The 11729-nt window shown below is 30.8% G+C and overlaps 1 protein-coding gene across 5 annotated transcripts; it reads left to right on the top strand.

The window, feature by feature from the left end:
* LOC8280298 (ribulose bisphosphate carboxylase/oxygenase activase, chloroplastic) lies at nt 1–9434 on the top strand. 5 transcript variants are annotated; one of them, XR_001534806.2, is made up of 13 exons: nt 1–423; nt 507–592; nt 914–923; nt 1437–1499; nt 1800–1913; nt 2022–2083; nt 2916–2970; nt 3164–3365; nt 4121–4227; nt 4375–5151; nt 5339–5394; nt 5714–5806; nt 6334–6461. XR_001534806.2 is itself a non-coding variant. In XM_025156270.2 (13 exons), the coding sequence occupies exons 1-12, from the start codon at nt 90–92 to the stop codon at nt 6439–6441; spliced, it is 1290 nt and encodes a 429-aa protein (XP_025012038.1). In that variant the 5' UTR covers nt 4–89; the 3' UTR covers nt 6442–6460; nt 9092–9434. The 5 variants fall into 5 exon arrangements, 4 of the variants coding, with proteins under 4 accessions (XP_025012038.1, XP_015570972.1, XP_025012037.1 ...); XM_025156270.2 differs by lacking the exon at nt 4375–5151 and adding an exon at nt 9092–9434 and having other exon boundaries at nt 4–423; nt 6334–6460; XM_015715486.3 differs by lacking the exon at nt 4375–5151 and adding an exon at nt 7028–7307 and having other exon boundaries at nt 5–423; nt 6334–6460.
* Nucleotides 9435–11729: the final 2295 nt, after the last annotated feature.

Here is an 11729-nt window from a genome sequence, read left to right as displayed (position 1 = left end):
CAAAAACAAAGGGGGTCTATCCTAACCGTGAGTTGGTTATAGTACAGAGCAGACCACAGACTTCACTGAGTGGCGCCAAATACTCATCAATGGCACTATTCACAATCCCTTCATCATCTCTATTCAAACCTCAAGCTCTCTTCCCTAATAAATTTCCTTCAATTCCCTCACAACAAAAGATCTTCACTATTTCTTGCTCAAATTCATCCTCAAATGACGGCAACAACCACACCTTTAGCGACGAACAACAGAAGACAGCAAAAAGACAATTATCAGAACAATCATCTTGGGAAACTAAAGACTCCGAAGGAAATGATTATCTTTACAGATTAGGAAAAGAAGCTGACAACATGAACATTGCCGTCGGAGCTAGACCTGGCGTCATCGATCCTCTTTTCGCCGGAAATTTTCTCGGCAGAGACTGTAATTATAAGATCAATATTAATAAATGCTTTCATTTTTCTTTTTCTTAGAATTGACTTCTAATTCTTGTTAATAATTTGCAGCGGATATTGTGTTTGATTATCGACAGAAAGTGACAAGATCATTTGAGTATCTTAAAGGAGATTACTATATCGCTCCAGTTTTCTTGGTAATGAGTTTTCTTAATTAGTTGCTGCTGAAAATTTTAGCAATTCTGCTTATTCTTCTTTATTTAGCTGAGGCTTTGTTTGGAAATTTCTCAAATTGAATTCAGCTCTTGAATTTTGTAACTTTCCGAACAAGGTGTTAATGTTTGTGCATTTCCTGTGAATAAATAGTTTTTATCTAATTATAAACTAGTTTATGAGCTTACACTTTTTTAAAAATAAAATTGCAATTTTATTTTCTTTCCTTGTGTTGATTTGTTTATGGATTATTAAGACTTGGATATTCATTGAATTCAATTTTTTTTGCTTTGTCTTTTGAACAGGATAAAGTTGGTAAGTTGTAGGTTTTGCTTGCACAACGGTGAAGAAACTGTGATGAAATTATGTTGGAGTAAGATAAATTGGTAGCACTATTTTTCCAACTAGTTACCTTAATATTTTTAAGTAGTTTTTGTCAAATTTTTATTCCCATTTCTTTAATGCTCAAATTGACTTAAATATTATATGATATCTAGATACTTTTGCAGGCTTTCTTTAAATGAAATTTGTTTTTGATGTATATATGAGATATAGAATTAATCAACAGTTTCTCATGCATGTTAACTATCTTGTTTGATATGCTATTGGGCAGGATGATACTCATCAGACTTAGCTGTATTTGTTTCACTACCCGTTCACTTTATTTCTTCATATTGGTGTGTTTCTTACATATTTATTTCATCTTAGATTGTTTAATTCTTATGTTTAACACTTGCACAGTAAAATCCTCTATCTTGGCCTTAGGGAAAAATTTGATTGTCTGGTTTAACAAGAGCAGTTATCTATACACATTTGCTCTTAATGCAGTATGCCATATTGTGAAGAACTACATAGCTCATCTTCTCAATGTCAAAGTTCCTCTGATCCTAGGTATTGGTTTGCAATCTATTTTATATGTCGAAGTTATGTTAATTAGAGTGGTCGACAGATGCCAGTCATCTTTCTTCACCATTTACTCTGTGTAAAACCTATCTCCTACATTTTATCCTTAGGACACATAGGGTATTTTCATAAATAAGTTTCCAACTAATAACTCCGAGTATCTTTTGCATATTTTCATTAGTATGCTAATAAAGCAATTATACTCTCTAAGACATGTGCTCTGCATTCATCCACTTGAGTAGGATGGGAATTTAGTTGTTATGTGCTTGTAATTTTTTCCTCTTACAGGTATTTGGGGTGGAAAGGGGCAAGGAAAATCATTTCAGACTGAACTTGTTTTTCAAGCCATGGGAATTGAACCTGTAATTATGTCTGCAGGAGAATTAGAATCAGAAAGAGCTGGTCAGATGGGTTCCTAACTTGTTTTTTACAGAGAAAATTTACAGCCATGGTTTTCTTTCTATTCAATTTAAGTTTATACCTATTACAAACTTTTTCTTTGCTTTACAGGAGAACCAGGAAAACTGATTCGTGAACGCTATAGAACAGCTTCTCAAGTGGTCCAGAACCAAGTTAGAAGCTTTACCACTCTCATTGTTAACATATGTATGTCTAGGGTCATGAATTTAATAGTGTTGTTGTTCAATGGTTATTATTCTCTTTCATTTTTACACCTTAATTTGCTCTGCACATGAATCTGCTAATCAAATCGATATGATATTGAAAAAACTTGTAATTTCCACTGCAGTTCATGTTTTTATTTGGGTCGACATGCAAGTACAAACATGTGAGGGCCTTTGTGTGCTTGCGTGTCTGTGTGTGTGCACACGCATGCATGCTTGTGTGTTTGTGTGTGTGTGTGTGTGTGTGTGTGTGTGTGTGTGTGTGAAAGAGAGAGAGAGAGAGAATAGCTGCAACAAAAAACTACTGTTTCTGCACTTCATCTCAAAAAGAAGCTCTATTCAATCCAGAAACTTCTGATAGACAACAGCAACAAATAAGATCCAAAAGAAATCTGATCATAAACCCTGTATTAAGTTCAGACCATAATTCCAATTTTTATGTCTTTAATCCTTTCCATTCTTCCTGGAGCTCCTTGTCTGCATTTCTGAAGCAAAGCCAACTTTCTTCTATGTTTATCAAATGTTATTTGCATAATTAAATGAGCCATCTTCAGTTCATATCATGTAAAAGAGGGGACATGTGGCTTGGATCTGAAAGTTCTCTTGCTAACGACATTTCACTTGTTTCTATTTGGTTGAAGATGAGAGTATGGGTTTTCATCATTATTCATTCTGGTGGATTAACTAGGCATTAAGTATGATAAACTCTAAGTTTTGATTAACTGAGTTATTTTTTCTTTTGTATCACTGAACTTCTTAAGTCGTACCTTAACTAATGCAGGGCAAGATGAGCTGTTTGATGATCAATGACATTGATGCCGGCCTTGGTAGATTTGGTGAGTTATAGCAACTTAAGATTTGGATTTAGGTATTTGGGTATAATGATAAAGTGGGAGTGTTATTTTTTTTTTTTAAGCATAATGCCATTTGACTTGTGTCTATGTGCTATTCTATTTTTAGCGTGCAAGTTCCGATCTTGCAGTAGCATGGTCCTAAAATATATCCGTTTTTGCTGTTTGAGTTATTTAGGGAACACACAGATGACAGTGAACAATCAAATCGTTGTTGGTACACTAATGAATTTGGTGGATAATCCTACAAGAGTCAGTACTGGACAAGACTGGCGAGAATCAGATATCACAAACAGAATTCCTATCATTGTGACAGGAAATGACTTTTCAACAATCTATGCCCCCTTGATTCGTGATGGAAGAATGGAAAAATTTTTCTGGTACATGATTTATTGAAGAATCAGTGTGGCTTGAAATCTGGAATTTCCTTCTTTCCTTAAGAACCAATTAAGCATTTGCAATTTAGTTAGTTCTGATTATGAAGTTGCCGAAAACAATGGCATGACACACATGACCTCATAATTTACTACTAATGTCTCAATGGTCAGATTCTGTCACACACATGGCTTCTTAATAATAAAAAATGGAAAAATTGGCTGTGTACACTCCATTCCATGAATATTTTAGGTTATATATTTGAACTCGAGCATCAAGTAATGTTCTATAGAATGTTATGAATGCCCACCTACATGTTCACCCTGAATCCAGTTTTCATTTTTTGTTTTAATTTATTGCTACCACAATACTATTTTCCACTCCATATTCAGACCATAAACACAAAACCCTTTCTAGCTAAATTCTCTGATTTCTCAAGTCCCTAATCCACCACAAGGAAATGGCTGACAGACATTCAGAATCCGTCCTATGCCAACTGGTGCTTGTTCTTTTGACTTTATATGGTTATAAATTTTTAATCATCAGCATATGAATACAACCTTTACTAAACTAAGATTAATTTTTCTACTATCTAGATACGGTTCTCTGTATGATTGAGCATTATTACATTCAGCATTATGCTTGGCCATAGTGTAGGACGTAGTATTTTTATTTTGTGTTGACCCTACTACTTTCCAGAATGTGTTGATTTTGTTTGTAAACATTGTTGAGCTATATTAACATCCAAAAATTGTCACAGGCAGCCTAATCAGGAAGATATTGTGAACATTGTTCACAGAATGTATGAGAAGGACGGGATATCTAGAGATGAGGTTGTAAGCATTGTAAAGACATTTCCTAATCAAGGTATGTATGTCTTCATCAGGCCCCTTTCAACTATTCCAAATATTATGTTTCATTGACTTTAAAACTTATAGTGGTAATTTTCCTGTTTATGACATGTTCTCGATGTTCAAGTGTTTGATGTTCCCTTCTTGTCATTTGAGAATGCAGAGTTATATCAAGTAAACAGGGGACAAAAGACACTTTTGACTATTATGCTTGACTTCAGACAGAATGATACAGATTGAAAGTATTATAGGACACTGCTTATAGTTATGCTTTGCATATTTTATGTAAAGGCAACATAGTAGTGTCATTTCCGTTCATCGATGAAGAATTACATAAACTGAAATGACCGTAACACTTACCAAAATCAACTGTGTGTATCTCATTGCCCTATGCATACTAGCTGAACTTTCTTCTGATATTAAGCTGTTACAAAGAACCTTGAGAACCCATCCTAGGTGGTATAGTCATCTATCATTGCTGCAAAAGTTCCCTCCTCTTCCAGCATTTGTTTTGTCGGGTGAGTAGGAGGGAAGAGACAGTGGAGGGTTTGAAACCAATGGTACCCATGCCATGCAATGCTGGTGTAGTATTAACTGGCTCCAAGCCTTAAGATTGCTCTACCTGGCTTTAACTTCTTGCAATCAATCAAACCCGAGCACTGAATCAGGAAGACCAAGTGTGCTGCAAAACTTCTTAGCTTCACAAGGTCATAGTTGATTGTAAAGGGATGATAAGATGCCAAGCTTGGAAGGAAGAACTCTTCAATAATAGGCTTTATGGTGGCGGTGTCAGAAGTGTGAAACCTTTTTTTTTGTCTTTTTCTGGTCAAGGCCAAAGAGCAATTTTTTAAGACCAAAACTTTCCAGAATTGCAGAGCATAAGCTCCGATCAAGGAGGAAAATTAGAACTTCATAAAGGAGATTTCAGCCATTTATAGAGGTGCAGCTCTGCAGGATACTATTTCAATCAGTAGTAGTTTTTTAATGAAATAATGTTTTCAATATTTGTGGAGTCCATTGATTTTTCTTTATGTATCTATTTTTTTATCCACATTTACTTCTTTGTGATCTAGCAATCTTCTTTGAACAAAATAATCATCATTTTTCTCTGTGAGGTATTTGAGCAGCTTTGGATTTCTATGGAGCTCTTCGATCCCGAACATATGACATGTCGATTTCTAAGGTATTTGACTCTTGAATTTGAAGTGTAGAGGTTTTGCACATGTTTAGAGCCAGTAGTTCTTGCATTTTACCTACTAGATGCCTTTGAATTTAGTAAAAGAGAACTGTATGAGTGTATGATAATAATTTTGGCAATGGGAAGTGCAAAGTGTCTGCTTAAGATTTTGTTAAGCTCATGCATGATGGGCTTAAGCTAGCAGGTTTCCTGGCCTATGCTTTCATAGTGATCCAGCTTTCCTTAAACCTTGAGAAGAATATTTTATCTCATGTCAAAGCCAAATTTATACTCAGGTCTATAGCCTAATTCTTTTCTGTTGCAGTGGATTGATGACATTGGAGGTGTGGAAAATCTTGGTAACAAACTCCTCAAACGAAGAAAGAACGAGACACTTCCTGTGTATACTCCCCCAGAGGTAGTGGGATGACCCTCAAGTACCTTTTATACTCTCTCTTTTCTCCTTTCTCTCTTCTTTTATTCCTTGTTAGATCTGTCTGTAAATACAAAGCAGTGAAAAATTTAAACTAATTATCCTCCCATGCACAAAAACTAGTGTTAATTATTATTGTTTATGTATTATAATTAACTGTTGCTAGTAACAGAATCATTTTGTGCTGACAGGAAGATTTACATTTGATAATATTGATGTTAACAAAAGATTTTTGCCATAGATGGAATATTTCTATGGGGTTTAGTGATAATACCCAAAATAAATTTCAGTTACTTTGTATTATCTTTCCTTTCTGTTCCTCGATTTCTTGGTTTCGCGAATCTTACTCTTTGAGCAAAGTAGCTACTTCACTACTAACTGGATAATTGAATTTGATTTTACTTTATGTTAATAGAATTCACTGCAATGTTCCAAATACTCCAGAAAATGTCTACCTTTCTTTAACTTCTTACACTGTTTCGTATTAATTGGTTTTTCATCTGTTTGAGCAGCAAACGGTGGAGGCTTTATTTGAATCAGGCTATTCTCTCATCAGAGAACAGCAGCTGATAATGGAAACTAAACTTTCAAAGGAATACATGAAGAACATTGATGACTAGGAAAGAGTTCGGCATTGCAGTGAGTGGCTCAATTTTGCACTCTGATTCTTTATTGTTTGTTGTCCAGGGAGCAAAATGAAATACTAACTGATGATTTTGTTCAAGAAAGATTATATACACATTATTTAACAAACTGTTAGCATGTAATTAAAGAAATTATTTAGTAGTTTTTAATGACTAAAATTACATCTTTGGAAAAGAAAAATGGATTTAGATCTAAAGTCATCTCTAGATAAACAGGGTGCCAATTTGTCACAGCCATTTGAAATAACTCATGCTATTAATAAATATTTTAAAATATTCACAAGCATTATAATAAGGGACACACTAATTGATAATTTGAACTATTTTACATTAATAGAAATCTATTATCTAGATTTGGTGTATGTTTGTATGTATTAAATTGATAGTTTTAAATAATGAAATAGGTATTAATCACCTAATATACAAAGTATAAAATATTTATACATACGTGTTACTTTCTTATCAGTTGTGATGTATATACTAGATTTAGGTAAGAATTTCTATTAATGGTTTATAATCACGAACATTATATTAACTTAATTACTATGTATCCTTCATGTAGAGACGGAGGAGGTGATTGATGATTAAGGGCGTTTACTGAAAGAAATTATTCTTCAAGGTTTACGTTTTTTTCCATGAAAAATAACACTTCCTGGAAAAACTTGAAAAATCAAAACTGCCCACAAAAGTTAAATCACCTGCTTTTCTAATTACCAATTTGCAATAGTGATTTTTGGTCCAAGATTAGCTTTTACTCTTGGTAAAAACTGTGCCAAAACGGGCACTAAGATATAGAGGAGTAAATAGATTCTTAAATATAATAGTCAAATCTCTTTCTAGCAGTAAGCTTTCTCAATTTTCATAAATGGCTACAAGCCAGCTGATGATACACATACTGAGACACCAAAGCAATTTAACTGACATGATCTTATAAAGTAAAATCATATTATCATAGTAATCTTTAAGAGCAAATTGCATGATAATGAGTGAAATTTACCTGTTCATAAGGTCCTTAATAACTAAAAAAAACAAGGAGAGAATGTCCAAATAAATTGGACCTCAAAAGTCAACTATGATATTCCAAGAATGGACTGAGATTCTGTTACTCCACAGAAAAAGACATTGCATTATTCATGGTTACTAAAAGAAGAAAGAGAGTGGCTAATTATTAGAAAGAAGGTTTTTCAGATATTACCAATTTATGAACACCATTGAAGTTGTTTGAAGCACAGACTCTTTGTCCAGAGAATCTTATATGTTGCTACATGACACTATTACAAACATTACATTTTATGTTTCTTTTCTATTTTTCACTTCTAACCAAATTTATTTTGAAAAAGAAAATATATATAAAATCTTTTTTCCCTAATTTTGATCATTAAGGGAATTTAAGAATCTTTACTGCTTTATGTTCATCATCTATCAAATTAGGATATAGGAAGGTAATAACAACAGGCCTAATCATATTCCCTTTCACCTCCAGAAAAGATAAAAAGAAAAGAAAGAGGCCAAATCATATTCCTTCCTATCCACCCTCTCTGTTTGTTTTTTTGTTTGGACAGTTACTAATTTATAAAATTTCTAGACTCAGAAAGCATCCTCTTTTGCTTCATAGAAAGCACAATTTTTCTAAAAGGCACAATATTCTGAATTAGAAGAAGGATGTAAGTTGGTTAAAGACAGTAAACTTCCTAAGTATTTACTTTATTTTGATAAAATGATATTTTAGGGTAGTTTCTTATTTATTGAAATAGTCCTTTTCTTACTTGTGAAATTACGATTGAAGCCTAATTAATTAAAAATACTTAGACTAATAAATAATAAAAAAATAATGTTCCTCTTCTGGTTTGATGCTATAAACATTTTAATCTTTTAATGTTAGTTTCTCTTAACCTCTTCAATATATGGAAGTTCTGTGCTTGTGTCAACCATGATGTAAAGCATATTTATTATTCAAGTCATCTCATGCAGTCAATTGTGTTTAGAATTAAGCAATAATCTTAAAAAGAATGATAAGTGTGTTCCATAATATTCTGTTCCACAGTGTTAGTGGTAAGGACAATCCAGATTATCCACAAATAATGGAATCCAATGCTTAAGTTGGAATACCTTTAAAACAAAAAATATAAGATTTCTGCTCTCCTCCACTCAATAGATTGCATCTCAAAGTTTTTTAATCCATTGTTAAGCTTTTAAAAGTTTGAAGCAAAGGTTATCATTAACTTAGTTACTTATACCTTTTAATATCTTTTTTTTCTTTCTATTTATTAAGTGTTATCTGTGAATAATATATTAAAAATATATATTTTTATTAATTATTTAACATATTATAAACCGTGAATTACATAAATAGTCTATTTTATAAGAATATCTAATTTTTTATACCTCATAAAAAATTATCACAAAAATAGTTAATCTTTACCAATATTAATGATCCGGTTAGGACTCGCTCTCTATCAAATATTAGTAAACAAAAAGAATCGAATTTAATAATTCTCTCTTTTGGTTTTCAAATTAGCAAACCAATCATACAAAAAAGAATAAAAATCAAAATGCTTATTGAAGAAGAGAGACAATCACTAATGGTGTTTTTCTTATCCACTCTTATTGGGTTTGAAATTGAAAGGAAAAAAGAAAAGGGGCAAGTTGAGTGATACAGAATCATGGGTGGTGATGATATGGTAAAGGAAACTTGTGAGAATCAGTGTTGACTGCATAGGCCTCCCAACAATAGTAGGTTCTTCAACAAAGAAAGCATATATGTTCTAGTGCCAGGACCCACATGGTTCAGCTTGATCATCTTATTTATTTATTTATTTATTATTATGTATAATAATAAAACAGTTTGGTTGGTTGGGATTGATTCTCTTTAATTTTTGGATGATGCTTAATTTCTTTGTATTTTTTCCTTTAAAAGTGTGATTTTGCACTTTCAATTGTGCTCCAAATTATATGCCTATTATTTTATGTCAGGCGCCCCTTCCATTTTGGTTCACAATTAGTTTATTCTATACAAGATTTTCCACATTGGTGAAAAAGCTAATGATGATGTTGTATTGTTCCAATTCCACATCATATATTTTTATAATTATACAATAACAAATTTATATTATGTTCTTAGTTTCATTAGAAGTTTGAGTTGATATATCTTTAGTACCCATTTAGCACAGATTTTAAAAATTGATCTTGAACCAAAAATTACTACTGCAAGTATAAGTTGCTTACTCCTAAAAGCATTTTAAAATATCTTAGATATGTGTATTTTTAGACTATAATAATAATAATTAATAGATTGTGTATTTTTTTTTTTGTATACATATATTTAGAATTAATTTAGAGTGTGTCGGACAGAATCTCTTCGATAGTAAAATACTATTTTAAGAGTTCTAACGAAATTATATATCTAAGATTTGAATTCAAAATCTTAATTAAAAATAGAAAAGATTCTTACCATTTTATACACATTTTTAGATATTTTGTATATACATATATATATTTTTTTATGAAATATGTAATGAGTGGATAATTATTGAAATTTAGATTAGAATGGATGAATGGTGTTGATTGCACAAGAGAATTCGAACAAAAGGAAAGAGTTCAAGAGAAATAAGAAAACTACCTTTGAAGTTTGATGACCTCTGAATCCATACTTGCTAACGTCAACAAGGGTTATCCTCCAATCACTTAGAATTACCTAAAAAACTTAATCATTAAGAACAACTTTGGAGGATTAGCTTTAATTTCTTTTTCTTTTTTCTTATTTAAAAGAAAAAACAAACATGATTAGGAGATATACAAATATAAATCTTATTTACAAGTGATAATTATTTTTAAATTTTTTCAATCACAATAATAGAGTATTATAACTTACTTATATATATTGGTGGTAAGCACATATCATTTAATCATTATTTTATATGATATAAATCAACCTCAAGTTCTTGCATGATTGAAATTAATTTTAAAATTAAAGAATTGCAAGATCCTAAAAAGAACTAACATTTCCTAATAATAGAAAAAGAATCAATCAAGTATTTTAATAAAAGAATAATAAACTAATAGATTTAACAGATTCATATTGAATAGAAAATAGATTAAGAGAAAAAAAAGAATTAAGTACCATTAATATCTTGTATTTTTTCATATAATATTTATATTTTGACATTTAAAATTAATTCTTTTCAACATTTTATTTTCTATAATTTTATACTAAAAAATTCTTTTATTAGAATTTCTACTAAACAACTATTGATTATATTTGGTTAAATGCTATTTATCCATTGATTTTTAGTTTAATATATAAATATCTTATGTTTTATTTATTATATTAAAATTTTGTTGTACTTAGATAAAACTAACCGTTATTTCTTTTTTCGCTCAAAATCTAAGCGACTAAAGAACTAAATAAATAGTAAAAGCTCTATAAATTTTCGTTCATGATTGTAATAGAAATAAGAATAAATAAATAAATACTAATTTATTATTTTTAGTAAAATTGATAAAGGGCAATTTATACTGAATTGCAGCCAACTCTGAACTTGGATATTCAAGCATTCACAAGGTACTGAGTTTCCATTTGTATTATTTGAAACGAGCCAACATTATTTTATACAAAAAATCTCCCTTATAAGTGTAACTTTTTCTAATGAAAAACACATATATGACCTTGGCAAAAATGACCCAATCTTTTGAATTCAGCCTTAGAAACCATTATTATGCTGAAAAGTTTGATCTTTTGTTGTTTCTTCAAATTCTTGAATTTGCATATCTTCCTTCTCATAATGATTTGATCTTTTCATTACATTTAGATTTCAAAATTCAAATAAATAAAATGTATGATAAAACAATAAGTTCACCTTCGAATTCCAACAATCATATTGCACCGCTGGTTTCCCTCTCAATTCGAACCCTTTTCTTTATGAGGAATTATTGACAACATTGATTTCAAATGGACAAAAGTGGGAAAACTTTCGAGTTAATGTATTAACCAATTTATTAAGTCGGATATTACTCTTGCCATTCAAATACTAATAAACTCGTATAAAATATTATTTTTTTTCTGTCAAATTTGATATATTCTTTTTTATTTATATAATTAATAAATTTAGTTTTCAATTATTATTATTATTATTTTTTGTCATTTTATTACTAAAATATTAGTGACTTCTTATATAGTAATATATAATTTTAAATTTAAAAGAATTAAAGTTATTAAAACAGGAGTTATAATTGCAAATTGTGAGAATATGTGAAGTAATAATTAG

Source organism: Ricinus communis, chromosome 8, assembly GCF_019578655.1.
Source record: "Ricinus communis isolate WT05 ecotype wild-type chromosome 8, ASM1957865v1, whole genome shotgun sequence".
In the NCBI taxonomy this organism is placed as follows: domain Eukaryota; kingdom Viridiplantae; phylum Streptophyta; class Magnoliopsida; order Malpighiales; family Euphorbiaceae; genus Ricinus; species Ricinus communis.
The sequence above is the reverse complement of the archived record's forward strand: the minus strand, read 5'-3'. Positions and strand labels throughout refer to the sequence as shown.

What these genes read in the sequence shown, in the direction of transcription:
- LOC8280298 (XM_025156270.2), top strand. Translation starts at nt 90, where the DNA reads ATGGCACTATTCACAATCCCTTCATCATCTCTATTCAAACCTCAAGCT. An exon ending in AAATTTTCTCGGCAGAGACT is followed by an intron (nt 424 to 506) that starts GTAATTATAAGA and finishes AATAATTTGCAG; the next exon opens with CGGATATTGTGTTTGATTAT. An exon ending in ATTAGAATCAGAAAGAGCTG is followed by an intron (nt 1,914 to 2,021) that starts GTCAGATGGGTT and finishes TTTGCTTTACAG; the next exon opens with GAGAACCAGGAAAACTGATT.